The sequence below is a fragment of the Seriola lalandi genome, unplaced genomic scaffold (assembly GCF_002814215.2).
Source record: "Seriola lalandi dorsalis isolate HSWRI2012SDOR001 ecotype SW California unplaced genomic scaffold, Sedor1 jcf7180002054538, whole genome shotgun sequence".
Taxonomy (NCBI): domain Eukaryota; kingdom Metazoa; phylum Chordata; class Actinopteri; order Carangiformes; family Carangidae; genus Seriola; species Seriola lalandi.
The window spans coordinates 824,434-842,911 of record NW_019525091.1 but is presented as its reverse complement, the minus strand read 5'-3'; the positions used below and the strand labels follow the sequence as shown (position 1 = coordinate 842,911).

Genomic DNA, 18,478 nt, shown 5'->3' with positions numbered 1-18,478 from the left:
GACCAACTGTCCTTATGTGACAATTCGGGAATGAGAACATGTTGAACAAAAAGCTAATTTCATGCATTTATATGAGAATAAACAGAGGAACAGTCTGATGCAGAGAGATCTGAAGATAGACTGAAAACCGTGAAGAGTCACTGGACAGAGACACTCTGGGCTGCTGGTCACACTGTGTTCATGTCACTTCAGATTCATAGTGAATACAAGCTGTCGAATGTCTTTGTGGTAAGAAGACACGTGCAAAGCCAGGAGCGGTCAGACAGTACACTAATGTTGGTATCCAGGAATGTGGACATATTTGTTGCAGAACATGTGCCAAAGTTTGAGAGCTGCTTGTTGCTGTAATTCTACAGCTGAAACTAACAATTGGAGGGAAGAGCTGTTTTTATTATGCCCAAATGTTCATGTGACATGAATATTCACATTATATATATTTCAATATAAATATAAGAAACACAAATGGCAAATTATGTATAGAACATACATGTTTTGTTTCTTCAGGGTTTAAAAACTAAAACAAATCTTTTATTCTGCTTTGAGAAATGTGTCTCATTCTTTAACTGCAATGACAAAGTAAATGAGCAGCCTCATACTAAACACTAGGGGTGAGAACTTCAGGAGGAAATTGTCTCTCCTCGTCTCATCTTGCCAAAGAAATGGGTGCTGGTCTAAACTGCTGTGTGAGGAAACAAGCAGATGCTTCTGATTTTTGCTAAATTAGTGAGGGATTTGCTGCCGACGCTGCCGACAGCAGCGGTGGCAGCTGTAACGCTAATAAAACAGCACCGGAGAGACGGGCTGAGTTGCTGGGCCGGCTCGTCAACGCCTTCGTCTCTTAGTGTTAGAGACTCAAACTCCACCAGGTGCCAACATATGAAAGGGCAACAAGCTCTGTTCACCTGTGAGGCTGAGATGTACAACAGCGAGGGAGCAGGTGGAGAAGCTCGGGATATAGGGTGTATATGTCAGACTGTGCCACGAGGACTGAGAGGCTGGTTTAAACCTGGGGTTTAATATATCTGTGGATGATTTCACAGATACAGAAACCTGTGCTGATGTCATTTGACAAAGATGCTTCATGATCTGAGACACAGGAGATGGGTTAATAACACAAAATTAATAATTTAAAAGGTTTGGAGCGTTTTTAAGGGACATCAGCTTTGTCACAACCTACTACATGAAGCCAACACTGAAGTGCCAAAACTTCAGTTCCTCTAATGACCACTAGAGTCTGGCTCCAACAGTGAGTCAACCCCTGTAGACTCCCATGTTAAAATGTCCAACTTTACAGCAGAAATAAACATGTTTACAGCCTGGTACAAAAACAGTTTTAGTCTGTATAGCTAATTTCCTCTTTCAGGAAAACTGAATGGGGGTGAATTTTTATATAACTCACTCATTTGAATTTCATTATGGCTTAAAGTTCTGCAAAATTAAGGGTGTGGCTGCTTTGAGTGACAGGTGGGTGAGCGTATGCTTGCCACCAACCGGCATGCACCAAAGTCTTAGCTCCACACAAGCCCCACCTCTTTTCCCCTTTTTGGATAAGCCCAGAGTTCTTGGAGTCAGGTACTGCCAAGATGGCGACGTTGGAGCAGCTCACTCTGAGCTTCAAAACCGCTCTTCAGAAACCTGTGGGTGACATCACCAGTTACATCCATCTTAATTTACAGTCTATGGTCACAACTTGTGAGCTCTGAGCTTCTAGACAATGTAAGTTTGCAAATTAGATTTTCAAAAAACTGCTGAAAACCCACCTGTTCACCAAGGCCTATGGCCTCTAGCTGCCTCATCTCCTACAATCTCCTCCAATCTCTGCCATCCCTATTCTATCTCGTCTTGTTTTCATTTATTTGTTCTTTATTTATTTTGTGTTTCTTTCCCTGTAAAGCGGCCTCGGGTACCTTGAAAGGCGCTATAGAAATCCAAGTTATTATTATTATAATAAAACCTAATAGTAGTAAAGTAGGAGTTCAATGTATAACAAATAAATAACATGTTTTTTGTTTAATCTATGTTATTATGCTTCAAAAGTCCTCTGAGCATTCAGTAGTTTTAAATAACTATATCAGCTGTTTAACTTTCAGTTTTGTTATCTTGTTTTTTCTGGGTGAAAAGTGTGTTATGCCAAGCTTCTTTGTCTCATAGCATTTGTTCGTCGTAGCCTAAGGGAAGTGATTTAAAAGTCATCCAAAATAGAGTGTGTGTGTGTGTGTGTGTGTGTGTGTGTGTGTGTGTGTTAGTGTGTGAAGCCTCTTTGAACCAAAGATTCCAGCAGCTCAGTTTACTGAAAAGCAAAAACCATCAACCACAGATGAAAAACGAAGCAGTGACACAGCCGCCATCAGCTTTTCTTACATATGATCCATGATGAATAGCAAATACAGTACACATATTTTTTGAGAAAATGTTGTTTTCTTTACTAAACAGTGATGAGCAGCACTGGGGTTCCACAGGGGACCGTCCGGGCTCCGTTCCTGTTCACCCTGTATTCGGCCGACTTTAAATACAACTCTGAGTCCTGCCACATCCAGAAATATTCGGATGACACAGCTATTGTGGCGCGTATCAGGAATGGACAGGAAGAGGATTACAGGGATCTGACGATGGTCTTCAGTGAATGGAGCGACAAGAACTGCTTCCTTCTGAACACCTCCAAGACCAAGGAGATGGTCATGGACTTTCTGAGGTCGAGGCCCACCCTTCAGCTAGTCAACATTCCAGGGAAGGACATTGAGGTGGTGCACACTTATAAATACCTAGGTGTGCACCTGGACAGTAAACTGGACTGGTCCTTGAACACGGATGCCATCTACCTGAAGGGGCAGAGCCAGCTCTTTTTCCTTAGTAAGCTCAGGTCCTTTGATGTCTGCATTGAAATGCTGCACATGTTTTATCAGTCAGTGGTGGCCAGTGTATTCTTTTATGCAGCAGTCTGCTGGGGCAGCAGCATGTCTGACATGAACACAAAGAGACTGGACAAGCTGGTCAAAAGGCTGGGTTTGTGCTTGGCAGGAGTCTGGACTCACTCAGGACTGTTGTGGAGAGATGCATGCAATGTAAGATGGAGGACAATACCAACCATCCTCTCCACAACATTCTGGCAGGACAGAGAAGCAGCTACAGCTGCAACAAACGTCTCATCTCACTGCGCTGCAGAACAGAGAGGTTCAGGAGATCCTTTGTTCCCACTGCCATCAGGCTATACAACTGTCTATACAATCTGTCTGTCCGTCCGTCTGTCTGTCTATCTAAACATCAGTTGCCCTTATGGAGGATGTTTCTTTTTAACTGTGTTCTCCGGACAGCAAAGGATTTATCGACATATACGCATCTGCTTAATTTCGATTTTCTCGACAGGTGGAGTCTGTTTTTTAATTTTGCATCCTGGTAGAAATACTGTCTGTTGGATATAATCCAGTCACACACTGTATATCCCTGTGGTTCAATCAAAATGGCCTTGGCAGAGGGAGTGTGTAAATAATTACATGGTGCACTGCAAACACTGAAGGTTGCATTTGATTTATTTTCTGGGAGGGAGGGGGCACGAGGAGTGTAAAGCAGCTGTTTGTTCTCTTTTCAAATTGCTGTCAGTCTTGAGTTAAGTTTATTGTTTTACTTCACATTCATACATTCTCTCAGCGAGTCATAGCTGTATATCCACTCTGGACAACAGTAGATCTGGTTTTATCCCCATATTTAACCAGCGGACGTCAAGAGAAGACAGACACTCTCTGTGAATGACGTCCTCTTTAAAGGTCCCATATTGTATGAAGTAAGTGTGTTGTTTGATTACAAAGCAGGTCTAGGTTCTGTATTAATACTGTGAAAGTATCAAATTGCTCAGTCCACAGAGAAATGCACACAGCCTGTATTCAGAAACTGAGTCTTAAAAGAGCCGTTGGGACCTCCTAAACTTTTACAACAAACAGTCACAGCCCTCAGCTGGATTCAGCGTGCAACCTTTCATGATTTGATTTCCTGAAATCTGCTATATTTTTATTCAATCACTCAGAAAACAGCCAGCCAATCAGAAGAGAGGCTAAGAGCCTCCTCTCTTCTGATTGGATCACGAACCTGTTGTTGCTCGAGCTCCAGAGAGAAGCCTGAGAGAGGAGATATAAAACTACACATAGACGGGTTTTGGTTTTTATAACCACAATATATCTTCTTATGGATAATAAAAGTTAAAAAACCAGAACAGTGTAAAATATGGGACCTTTAATAATCCACATTTGGGAGCTGCCAGCTACAACACCGGTGCCAGTGAACAAACAGAACCACTGGAGCAGATAGGGCTAAGGTTGAGGTTAATGAGGTTTATGTGCCCTTACTCAAGGGCATTTTAGCAGCAGTTCCTCAGTAAAGTGACAGCATTACTTATTCATCTTTGCTTGCCAACATGTTCCCTGCAGGTTCAGGGACTCACACTGTGGTGACTGCAAGAACACAGGCACATTGTTCTGGGTTACTGCTGCTCCTAATGCCCGGAGTACTGCGTGTGATAGGAACAGTCCCGGTCTGAGTTAGCTGATCTCTGCAGTGAGAACCAGAGCAGCAAGGGCACAGTTTCTATGACATGTCACTGCCTACGTTTGCATTAACATAATAATGTAATTACGGCCAGTAATTAGGGTGAGGTATTCTCCAATTAAGACATTTACATGGATACCATTAATATTCCTGTCGCCATATGGAGCATACGACAGCCAGAATATACTCCCTCCTCTTCCTGTCATAAAGCTACCATGGTGTGCGCTTGAAGTGGTTATTATGCAAATATTATGCGCATACTGTATATTATGTAATTCAATGCACACCTGGAAGACAGCTGCATGAGAAATCTAGCACTACGTTTTGTTCATAGCTCTTTGTGAGATTGTGATTAAATCACTGAAACGCAGCTTCTTTAAAAGGAAATGTCTGTTTTAAAACAATTGTCAGGTGCACATATGAACCTGTGATCATTCCTCCCATTACTTACTGGCCAATAAAAGATTGATGGAAACAAAAGTGCAGTTTTCGAGTTTTGCAAAAAATGCATTCAAAAGTTTATCTGAAGCTTATATGAGATTTCAGCCGTTAGACAAGTATCTTTGGTCATTTATGTATAAAATTCCTTCTTTGTGTTTCACCTGACAATGTTTTCTTGCTGAGATGTGGAGGGATAGCAAAAAAAAAAAAAAAAAGAATTTAACTTCGGAGGGTACTCATTGGACTTGTTGAACAACTGAAGCCCTATATTAGCTTCAGAAAGAGGACTGTGGATACTCCCACTGAAAGCACATTAGGAAAGGATCTTTAACTGACTAGTATGGACAGGAGGAATGACTACAGCTGTTTCAATGATCATATTTATCACAGCATTACATCATGTACAAAGACTTGTCACTTGTTAAATGCCACTGCTGCTGTTTGAACCAAAGGAAATTAATTTGTAACCTTGAGCATGTTTTGAAAAGACAAAACAACAGAACAGACCATGGAACGTTTTATCAGTGGAAGATTACTGGCATCATGCAAAATGTGGTGAAAACTGATAGAGTCATATTTAAATTGAACAGTTTACAGTGATAAAAAATATCCTGCAACTATGCGACATTAACTGGAACCTTACTCCAGTAAAATCTACTGTGTCTATGAGGATATATGAGGATATGGTGTTTATTTGGGTTTCATCTCATGTCGGCCTCACACCAAATGACTTTTCAAGCGATTTCTCAATTTCCTACGTTGGAATTGAATCATCAGAGTTGTGGCAGAGAGGTGATCGTCTGAGCTGTCTAAAGTCTGATTAACTTGACTGATAAATTCAAACATATTCTTTTTGCAAGTTTGCAGCACCAAACAGGAAGCAGCAATAACAATAAAAGTTTTATTAAAAAATAAACAATAATACCAGTGCTACAAGTGGAAAAAAAAAAAGTGTCAGTACTTACCTATGCATCAGCTGATTATTAGCAATCAAGGAGACCGATAACCGTTATTTGGAACTGATATGCCAACACAAAACAACGGCTGCATAAGGACTCTCACTGCAGCTTCCGGGTGATGTCCACCCCATTTATAGGAAACACTACATCCTCCAAAATGATCAACTGAATCTAGTCTGTGACCATCTTTGTACATAGTATCCTTCAGCATGATAGGCTATTACTCAGGACGTGTGACCAATCAGATAGAGCTATGGGCGGGACACCACACCACCTTTGTTAAGTTTACTGTCAGATCTCCCAACCTGTACGCAAGTGCCGGTACGCAAGAAAAAGTAACGGTACGCTAAAGAGCAACATAAAGAAGTGCTGGTACTGCGTACCGGTGCATACCACTTCAAGCACTAAATAAAACTACAATAAAGGAGACAGACAAAATGACTATAAAGTGTTATAAATTAAGCTTTAAAAACTAATTCGGATTTTGGTTTGTTACCTCCGACAAGAAGGTTATGTTTTCACCCGTCTCCATTTACTTGTCAACAGGATTATGCACCAAATACTGAACTGATTTGCACCGTACTCGGTGAAGGGATGAAGGGAAGAATCTATTAATTTTTGAGAAGCAGAAGAAAATAATTTTCTACAAATGTGATTCTTTTTCTCTGTAGTCCAGTGTATACTGTTTGTCATTGACCTTGTCTGTGCTCTTCTAGTTTTGAATTTTGAATGTTTCCAACAGCTGAAATGCTAAGGGTTTAGTTGCATCGTGGGTAATGTAGGAGAATGTATGGCTGTGTCCAAAATCAGTCACTACTCACTATATAGTGCACTGCATATAATGTATGCCATTTTACTTTAGAGTCTGAATCTGAGTGTGTAAATGTATTCACTACAGTACAGTGCCAATGAAAAAATTGAGCATCAGTGTCATGTAGACCTCTTTCTGCTAATAATCCCACAATGTAATGCACATTTTATTTATAGGAAAACTAGTTTTGCCAGTGCTCAGTATAAAGTGAAGATCTCTAGCGCATCCGATATCTCTGATTATGCTGCATTCATTTTGATACTGTTTTTTAACCAAGCATGGATCTGAGGATGGCAACGCGGACTTGTCGGTCAGTTGATCCACAATGCTGATCCACACTGAAATATCTCAGTCTTAACAACTATCAAAAGGATAAAGTTTGAAAGTTTGTTTATGGTCCCCAGAGGATGAATCCTGCTGACTTCGGTGATCTCTTCACTTTCACTCTAGTGCCACCATGAGGCTGTCATTGTTATGAGTGAAATGTGTTGACAGCTGCAGGATGGATTGAGATTTGGTTCATTCATCTACTCAGTATGAATTGCAATAACTTTGGTAATAATTTCAATTAGTCCAATACTTTGGTTTATGACCAAACACCTGCATAACTAATGACATTCCCATGGGTTTCAGTTGCACTTTGTGTTTAGTGCTAATTAACAAATGCTAGCATGCTAACAGGCTGAACGTAAGAGGTGAACATGGGAAACATTACACCTGGTAAAGATAGCAGCTTCACAGAGCTGTTAGCTTGGCTGTAGACTCTTTGTTTTCTAGCCGTCCATCGTGAGTCCGACAGTGTCATGGGAGTTTTGCTTCAGTCTTTACCTAATATGACCGACAGCCCTGCTGCTGCAGCTGAGTATCCTTCCCAACGCATGCGAGCACACACACACACACACACACACACACACACACACACACACACACTCTTTACTTCTCATCACTTGTTCAATTTTCACCTCCCTCTTTACTGGGTCCCTTGACAGTTGGAGTGTTTGTTATCATCCAGGCTTAGACTTTGTATCCTGCCTCGCTCTCTAACTCTGTGCTCTGTCTGGTACTCTGTGTGTTTGAAACAAGGATTCTTATTTTGTCAGTGTACTGAAGTGTTATAGGACTGACAGATGGAATTATTCTGTAGCTGCTTATTTAAAAAAAAAACAAAAAAAACATTTGAGTTTATCTGTTCTGTTAAAGTACAAACATCTTACACTTTCCGTCTGTCAAACCTTGTAGAGAAGAATTTTTCACATTGAAGAACAGAGACATCCTGAACTCACACTGACAGTCATGATACCTGCATTGCCTGCAGGTTCAGGTAGGTAGGATTCCAGGTTAAAGCCAGCTGAGGACTCTGCTTTGAAATCACATGCTGCTGCAAAGTGAACATGCGAGGCTGGACATGGATTAAAAATGGATCTCAGTTCTTTTAGTTAGAGTGCTGAATGGGAAACTTCAGAATGGTTTTCGACACGCACCAAGGTTATATAGGTTATTCAGAAAATTCATCACAATTAGAAACAGTTTCATTCTGCCATGAATGACTGAACAAAGAATTCACCTTGTTTAATGAGGCAGGACTGACAAACCAGAATCAAGGTGAAAATGTAACAATGTAATGATACTTTTACACCCTCCAATGGTGAGGAATAAGCAGCACGTCATGATATATACGACATGATAGTGATGAAAACAACTTTGCATGCTTGTGTCTGCTACACTCAGTCATCCTTGGAGCCCATTTCAACCTGCAAGAGTCTTCTTCGCATGTAATGTAATGTTGTCAGAGGCGCAGCTTGTGAACAAGCAGGCCCCAGGCTGTTAGGGGGCCCCTGAGGGCTGTTGACAAACTCAACAGCAAAGTCTCAAAATGCAGCTCCCTTCCCTTCAAACAACCAATGGACATTTTACAATGACATCTCGGGAGCAGTGTTGCCAACTATTTGATTGGAGGAGCCCTCTGGCATTTTTTTTACCTAGGGCCCAACAGACTCTACACTCGCCATTAGTTGTTATTATGTTTTGCTTCTATGAAACGAAAAAAATAATCTTTCTTGAACTTTTCCTGTGAAGTGTTGATCCACAAAAAGATATATTTGTGGTTTTAAGAACCAAAAACCATCTCAATGTAGTTTTACATCTCCGCTCTCAGGCTTTTCTCTGGAGCTCTAGTAACAACAGGTCTGTGAGCCAATCAGAAGAGAGGAGGCTCTGATCCTCTGTTCTGATTGGCTAACTGTTTTCTGAATGATTGAATAAAAATATAGCAATTTCAGGTAAACACTCAGAGAAACCAAATCTTGCAAGTTTGGATGATGGATCCAGGTGGGCCCTGCTTGGGGCAGTGACATCACAAAGTTACAAAAGTCCTAACAGCTTGTTTTAAGGCTTACTTTCTGAATACAGGCTGGTGTGCATTTCTCTTTGGACTGAGCACTGATACTTCACAGTATTAATATAGAACCTAGACCTGCTTTATAATCGAAGAAGATGGAAATCTCACTTTATACAATATGGGACCTCTTGAATGTAGTAAAAGACCAGAGTCAAACAACTGTCCAGTAGCAAAAAAAAACAAAACAAAAAAAAACACTGTCAGAATGTCAAGTTGGAGGACGGGGAAGTCCAAAAAGACTCTTTAATATTTAAACAGACGCAGAAAATGTGTCCATGTTCTCAAAACAGAACACATGACAGATGAAGAGTGCGTGACTAAAAATCCGAATGATGTGACTCTGCTGAAATCAAAGAGCTGAATCCACTGATTCATTTTGAGATGATGAAAGAGAATTATGAACCATTAGGGGTTTAGTTTCTCATGGTGTCTAAATTTTATTTATGGTAATTAACTATAGAAACTGGGATTGCTTTAATGTTGATTTTTCTTTATTTCCTGTATTTGTATTTAAAGGTGAAAATATATTCTGTCACTATAACATACTGTATGTGTTGTGTCCCTAAAGGATGCTGGGTCAGGTCTATTTCCTGTTCACATATTGAATCAAACACTGGAGACACAACAGGACACCATTAGTTTTGAATCAAACCTACAAAACATTCCTACACGGGGAAGTGGAGAGAAGTTCAACTTTATTCAGACGCGGAGGCAAGAAGCAACCAATCAAATCTGCTTCTTTTCATTCCCTCCATGAAATGCAACCACATAGGTGTTCTGCTCCATTTATCTACAAGAAAAAATGTAAGCTGCTCAGTGCTGTGAATTGTTTCACTATTCCCTATCATTTCCTCAATAACTTTTAATGAGCTACCGGGGAAAATGACGCATGGAAAGACAGCGCTTAAGAAATGAGTTTTTCCCTCCAGTGTTAATTTCACAGACAAAAACTGCTGAAAAGTCTTTGACAAACTTTTCTCTCACAATGAAACTAATGATAAATGTGAAAGATGGACTAATGAACAAATCAAGCTCTTCAACAACCTCTATGAATCTGCAAAATCCCACATTGTAGCCCATGTTGACTAAAACAATGTCCTCCACCATCTTAATATATACATCATAATTCGACAGCTTTAACCTTACAATGCTGACAAGATGTAAAGCATATGAATGCAATGATAAAAATTTCACTAAAATGTCTTCAGTTTTTGTTCATTAAACAAAAAGTAACAGAAATCAAAATAAAATTTAACAACAAAATTTGACTGAATCTAATGTACATTTTTGTCACAAGACTGAGACTAAATCAACTAGTATCGTGGCAGCATGAGAAAATGACCGCCTAATTTGAGTATGTGAATTACAGCTTAAAGCTGCAGTAGGTAGTAACTTTTTTAGCATCAGTGGGTGAAAATCTTATAATCTTATAATAATATATCTTACAACTGTTGTAACCGAAGTGGTCTGAGAGCAAACTACACTTCTGTACCTTCTCTTGGCTCCGTTTTCAGGCTTAAGAAAATCTAGCTTGTGACAGGAGACTTTGGCCAATCACAAGTCTTTTCATAGACAGTGTTCCTATTGGCTTGGACCTTGTACTTCTCCTGGGCGGGTAATAGGCTGCTAACCCCATGTCCCTGTAATATCTAAATGTGTTGCAGTGGTTGGTTGGGCAGGTAGATTTACCATGAAAGCAGGTGATGAGTGGCTGTGTTGCTAACAGGTTAGCCTTCCGCTAACCGTAGCTAAAGGCCGATGGCTGCGGCCGCGTTGCTTGTGTTGTGTGCGAGTGGTAAATCCAAAACCTAAACACTGACACTGGGGTCTTACTATATGCTTATATTTCAATACATGCATTGAGAGAGCAACCAGGCTAATGACAGTATATAACTCATGCCTTTCAGTGTATGATCTCCATCAGAAACAACTGTCCTGCCTCTTGACTTGCTTCGCTTCTTTTTCCTTACTTGATCGTCTCTCTCACCTTTGACCTTTCCCTTGTGTGTTTCTGCTCACTCTTACCTGTGGGTGGCCTTGCTTAGCTCTTTTTTACCTTTGTGCCAACCCATCCACTCAACAATCTCACACACACATACAGTATTCACACTCACCTACACACACACACACACACACACACACAAACAGGTGAAGCTACAGTATGGAGTCACTGCCAGCCCTGTGGCCCAGCGCTCTTAAGATAAAATGGCCTTGGGAGCCTGCATCTCTGTCCAACCATGGCGTGTTTCAGATTGTCTCCTAAATCTCCTCTGACAGATGGATAGATGTACTACTGCAGCTGTGTAAGTATGAAATAGATCCCTTAAGAGTGGGAGGAAAAGATCAGGTTTTAAAGGGAGAATACAAGTCGAGTCTTGAGGTGAACTTGTTTTCAAATCGTGCGCTTTAAAAAGAAATAAATGTTATTAAAAAAAGAAGAAAACGCAGAAAAACCTAAGTCACCTTTTATTGCAAGTGGTGCTTCTGAGTCTGAAGTGGTTGGAAATGTGATTAACAAGTAATAACACTGACACTACTTGAAAAAAAAAAAAGAGATAGAGAATGACATTTGGGAAACACACTTATTTGCTTTCTTACAGAGAATTAGATGATAAGATCAAAACCACCTTCATGTCTGTACAATAAATATGAAGGTACTGCCAGCTGGCGAGGAGCTTAATATTTTTGTACAAAAAGTTATATCTTATTACGAGATATAATGTCTAATAAATTTATTGATAATAATAAGAATTATTTGAATCCTTGGACAGGGTCAGGCCTGCTGTTTGCCCCTGTTTCTGGTCTTTATGGTAAAGCTTCTTATTAAGCAAATAAGCATATTTCTCCGAAATGTTGAGGTATTCCTTACAAGAAGGCATCAAACTTCATTCCTTTACTCTACAAGAGCTGTCTCAAGCAACCCTTTTGTTTTGTTTTTATCACTCCTTTTCTTCTACTGAAGTTAGCATGCTAACCAGCTAGCTCCAGCCCGGTTGGCTTGTCTCGTCACTTTCCGATACTGAGTCACTGAAGCGTTCAGGCTGCCCTCAAGAAGCAGCTGCTCAGAGGACGTATTATAACCTCTTATAATGGCAACAATGACTAAAGCTCTGACTAATAAATAAACAACTGCTAATGCTAATGTTAGGTGCTAGGTGATTATATGCAGTTCATGAATGGTACAAAACTCTTGTTTGTTCAATAAAGTATAGTAGTGTGTTGTACAGCTGGTAGCAGAATGATTGATGTCACCGAATTTAATTATCTGAAACAAAAACAAACAATTTTATATTTTCAAATTATATCATAGAATTTAATGAGAGTACAATATAACAGAGTTTATATTAATAATGTTATTTTTTTAAGTTCTGTCTACTGTGTTTTTCTGTCTTTCAATATCTGTGTTTCACAAGTCTGATACTAAGAGAAGATTAACAAGATTGCTTTCTACAGGTTATTTAGCAAACTGCACACTAAATATTTATCTGTGAACTTAATGTGAACTTCACTGATCCATCAAGAGAAATTAGGTAATTACAAAACCATCAAATACAAATAAAAAATCCCAAAAAAACATTAAAAGCTGAGGAAATCATGATTTTATCTTACAAATGAGCTCTCTCTCTCTCTCTCTCTCTCTGTAACCCACTCTCTCTTATCTCTCTTTTTTTGTTTTCGTTTCCCTCTTCCTCTCATCTTTTCATCTCCTCATGCTTGGAAATGTCTGGAATTAGTCTGAGAAGATTTGTAAATTAAGAGGTGTCATTTTACAAGTGTCCAACTGAGACATATACTTTATTTAAAAGAAAAAAAGGAAGGAGATCACTGTGCCTCACTGTGAGAGCTCATTTGAATACCGTGAATATCAAATCTAAAGTATGCGTTGGCAGCTTTGCTTTGAGATGCAGAGCCACGGGTGTGAACCTTTTCAAGTGGGAGACAAAAGCATGTCAGAAATGAAGGCCTCTTACATAATTGAGGATCATTTACAACACACTCCACAGGGTTGTGCAAGTGATCAGGGCTGTTGTACCACATTAGACTACATCTCCAGATTAAAGCAGAGACATATATTCTTAAAACACTTCAAAACAGCCACAGATCATGCTTCTTTCATTTCTCACATTCTGCTGACTGGTGGTGATAAGATAAAATCTTGTCATGTTTATTCCCACTCCCACTCATTCACATTGTTGGAAGGCCCTGGTCACATTTAAGGTCATCCACACCAAGACACACAACTTTAAAGATATCATTTTAAAAATTGCTCTAACTCAAGAGGATGGCGGATCACACGCCACAACTATATCGGCAACATGAGTGGCGAGCAATGTTGTTGGGATCAGCTTTAAGGGCAATTTGATGAACGAAAGAAGCTCTGACAGCCAATCAGAATACATCTGAATTTACATGGTGTCGCGTTCATGAAAAAACAACAACAACTAATGTATGAACCGTAGCTGTTCAAGAATCTCGAGCTCTAGAGTCATTTCTGTGAGACTGGCTGGGTGGATGGATTCACCTGGCACAGCACAGGGAGGAGATTAGGTAGGGGAGGTTACATAAGGACTGGGTGTGTTCTCTACAGATCCCTTGCTTGAGACCATGCTGCCATACCAATCCAGAATTACATGAAGCTGTTTGACCCCTACCTTTGAGGAAGGATTATGTAGAAGCAGATCGTAAAGATTCCTTTTTAACTTCCATCCATCCATCCATCCATCCATCGGTTCACAATTCACCATCTAATCTAACCTAACTTTCCTCATCCAATAAATGGTTAGATGGCTCCATGTGTTTTAATGTACACACCAGCTAGAGGCTGAGGTCGAGTTATTCTTATCATACCTCATCATTAATCAATAATGTCCAAATTTATATCACGTCAGGTTTAGAGTATATAGTCTCATTACAGTCTTTTTTCAGCAGCACAGGAATATGAAGCTGTCTTTGTTCCACACAGGAGGGTGGACTAGTAAAATGAACATATTGTTTTCATTGAATAAACAGTATCTCTCTCTCTCTCTCTGTCTGTCTCCTCATCTCTATAGTGCTGAAAGACAGCAAAAACAGCAGCTACTTTTCAATTGTCTTCTTTTCATTCATAGTCCTTTTAGAATAGAAAAAATGATGACAGATAAAAATCTAAATCAAGTGATTTATCAACGTTGCATCTGCTGTATCTGCTTCTTCTTTATATAAACTAACTGATATAGTAAAAAGCAGTGGTTCCAAACCTTTTCCAACTCATGGCGCGACTTGAAAATCTCAAAATCTGACCTCGTAACAACACAGAGGCCAAATAATGCCTTTCCCAGGGCATTTTTTTATTTGATTGATAATGATCGAACTTGACTCTCTTTCCTTTAAACTCTTCCTGTTGCTATCCAGCAATCCATTTTGATTCTCCAGTTTTTGCCATGGATCTAATCCTTTAGTTTACAGTAGTTCTAGTTGTCTGTCTTGGTGTGGATGATCCTTCAACCAGCCTGCTTCACCCTTTTGGTCTGGGAATGGAAGTAATGACCTCCAGGCCACCATTGCCTGGCTTGTTCATTGTCAAAGGGTATTCTGGGAAATGTATATGTAGGATAATCACTGACTGATCAAAACAGCTCCTTGAAAGTAAATCGTAGACTGAGAAGAATTAACATACAAGAGAATTTATGGGGATTTTTCATCTGTATTCGTGTCTGGTAAAAGCATGTTGTGAAAAACCTGCAGATCAGTGTTGGCTTTCAAGTTAACCGCGCGTAACCCCCTGGATATAACTAATTAATAATCACTCCCATCTCTTCTGTCTGAACCGTACTCATTAACGATCACCTCATTAAGACTTTAACCTTTAAAGCTTTTGTTTCATCAGAATCTCTAAGTTATGCAGGTTCAGACAAAACCTGATGCATGATGCACTGTCTTAGTTTGATAGGCTTTGTAATGATAGCGGTTATTCTTGCAGATATTGACTTACAGTGGGTTGTGTGTGTTTTTCATAGTTTTTCAGTTCGTGTTTCGTACTATCAAACCTTTGATTCTTGTAAACATTTGGGCAATAAGGTGGTTTTAGGAAGATTTCCCCTCATCAGCAGTATAATAACAGCAGGTCAATACTCTGCAAGCTCTGAGTTCTTTAGCATCATCCCTCTGTAGCAACTGCTGCTACAGCACGCTACTCACATTCATGTTCTGACTCATGTGGTGTAATATGGGCTTTTTAAACATCCCCTGCTTGGCAGTGATATTACTTTACTTTGATTTGGTTGAACTAAGTTTTGAGAAAATAACACCACAACAATGATGAAAATGAAAAAAAAAGTGAAATTCCCTTTTGGTCTGTTTTAAAAACACAAACACAGTAAGTAGGACAGAGAGAGAGTGTGATATGTAAATCAGCGAGCTGGAACAACCCAGTGGGATTTTACAGCTGAATTAAATGCACCCTGAGTTACATCTTGATCTAAATCAAGGTGTATTCCTACATATATTTTCTTTCTGCTTTATAATGGACGTATTTTCTTGACTTATTATAGGACACATGCTGCACTTTGAGAGAGGGATCAGGCTTCGAACTGCCACTCGAAGATGTCTCTCTCTTTCCTTTACCCACATGTTTCAATGTCTCTGTAAAAACCTCTGTAAATGCCTTTTTAATGTTGTGTATGATATGGAGGAAGACAAATAAGCTTTTTTTTTTTTTTTTTTTAAGATAATAGAGTTCTACATCCCTTTTTCATAGTTGTGCCTGAAGAAGAAACACTCATATGCACATGTATAATCCAGGGTTTTCAGATTCAACAAACTCTTAAGCCTCAGACATGATGTCAGTTTTTTACTCTTGGCTTTTCGTTGAGTCTCGGCCGAGTTCGTCTCTGTCAGGATTCATTCAAAATCAACGTCATATTGTGAGGCGCACCTCCCTGTAAGGGTGTGGGAGAGTTTCCTGTCGTACTTGGTAAGGTAACGTACCTGCTCTTGGAATTATCATGTAAGGGTTTCTTTAGTTCAAATCTGACACAGTCACATAAGGAGCTAAACTCATTAAAAGTGTCATTAATAAACCTCATCCTGCATTTATTTTCACCGATGATTTTATTTGTCACTATGCTACCGTTGAATAATGCCCATTTTCAGTGAATGCAACTCAAGACAACAACTCACCGAGGAAAGCAGAGGGCGATACGGTGCCGTTGCTGCGGGAAACCATGACGCTGATGCCGGTCTCCACGAACGGGACGGAAAACTCCACGACCTCTGACCTCTCTTCGTTGATGGTGAGGGAGCCGATGGCCATGTCAGCCCTGTTGGATACCACCTGGGAAACAGGACGCCTGAAGTTAGAACGATTGTGTGTGATTCAAAGAGCTCAAAACAAAAAAGTCTGAATAAAAGGTTTCAAGAGATATGTTCTTGAATCAAACAAGACAATAATAAACGGTAAATCAGGTGTAAGGATCTCAAATCCCTGCACTTTTCTGTGTCTCCTTTTTATTCAACTGCTGAAAAACATTACATCCTCCTACTAAACGTCGCCTTAAGACTGAGCTGTTCGTCCAAACACGGAGCAAAAGTCTTTGAAAGGGAAAAATCCAAAAGCTCTTTTCTTCTGAAAAAAAAAAAAAAAAAGGAAAAGACAATTCTTCATAGCCTAGCCTTCATCAACGAACTGATGTAAGACTGAGTGCTCGGCACGCTTTCCTCCTCAGAGATGCTCTGACAGCTGTAAATGAGGCTCAGGTGGTCAGAAGGTGAAGAAGTGAGGGGATTCTCAGCTCTGTTGTGATTCACCTGGCAGGAAACAGAGGTTGCTTGACTGCAGCGGAGGGACCGCGGAGGTTAAAGGAGCTGGCTACCGACCAGAAGTTCATTAGTCTCGAGTCCTGGCTTGGCCCCGAAAAGTCTGCGAAAGACAAAAGGCTCCGCGGTCCCTCGGCAGACACCGCTGAGATGCCTTTTCACCATACTCTTAAAGTCACATCCTCAAAGTCGTTATTCTCTTTCTCTGTTGACATCTTAAGTGCTCGCTGATACATGGTGGTGTTTCTGTGCTGCACTTCACAGTTATCACCAGTCATTCAAAGAGCAGTGGCAGCGGGGCCATGTCTTTATGTTTGGATTTTTCTCTTGATGAATTTTTGGGATTCTCTCAGTGCGTCTTTTCTCTGTTCAGACATGATGGTTTTTTGCTCGAGAGCTAAAGTGAAACCAGAATGAGAAATAAAAAAATAAAAAAAACTCATTCAGGCACATTTGTCACACTGCAAATAACTACAAATCTTATGCAACAGTATGTCCTGAGGTTTACTTTATATGTCTGGTTAAGGAGCTTGACAAACAAGACCATACATCTGTCTTTTGATCTAAATCACATAACAACTATAAAGGTGGAAAAATGAATTATATGAATATGGACTAATCAAACATGAAAATGAAAGAGGAAACAATATTAAATGAGAGATTACATTTGGTTACAGATACTAGTGGAGCAGCAGCTAAGCTGTAGGCGAACTACCAGGTTCTTCTTCTCTTTATAACCAAAAAAAAAAACAGTCAAAGTTGTCAGAAACGTACATCAAAAACACAGGGAATTCTTCCTGTGTACAACCAACTAGATGGTGAATAACAAAGACATCAAAGGAACAACTTTTACACCGCTAAAATACAGGTGCGCAGACTTACAACAGCCCTGATCAGAGACCTCTGAATTGCTGCCCATATCACAGCTTCCTTCAGCGATTCGTGTACATTAGATTTTACATGTTGTACCTTATTTCTGCACGAAACGGCTTTAAAAACAATGACATTATCTAACTTCATAAAGCTACCAAGCCACATCCACGAAAAAAATCGGTATAATTGGGATAACAAAAATGGCGACAAGTGCGGATGATACGAACACAGCTGTAGTGGTCGCTATAAGTTCAATTACATGAAAACAACTATTAAAATCAACATATATCTTCAATCTTTGCAAATAACGATAACTGCTCTTTGCAAAATGCTACCACAGAGTCTGTTCCAAGAAATCAGATACTGTGTCAATGTCAAGCAAATCTGATCATCATTCTACTTCAAACTTGCTTGATAGGATATTCATGATTATGGGCATTTATTACATTTTTTGTCAGAGTGATATTACTTTAGCTTGACAGTGCGATAAATAGTACTGATTTACTTGATTAATCTTGTGTGATACGTTCACATGCTACTGGGAATCTCTGAAATGGAAGTTTTGAGAGTTTGCTGCGGAACTTGTTGCAGTCACAGGTGATGATGCTGGAGACTGTAACACATAAAACTACGAATAAGCACGTAATAAAGGATAATGACTTATTT

The 18,478-nt window shown here is 39.8% G+C and overlaps 1 protein-coding gene across 1 annotated transcript in view; it reads right to left on the bottom strand.

Annotated features, from left to right (window-relative positions):
* grin2da (glutamate receptor, ionotropic, N-methyl D-aspartate 2D, a) overlaps window positions 1-18,478 on the bottom strand; it is a 141,373-nt gene that overhangs the window by 43,095 nt on the left and 79,800 nt on the right. The window contains exon 9 of the mRNA XM_023414669.2: window positions 16,304-16,457. Coding sequence (XP_023270437.2) covers window positions 16,304-16,457 — 154 coding nt within the window. The remainder of the gene's footprint in view (window positions 1-16,303; window positions 16,458-18,478) is intronic.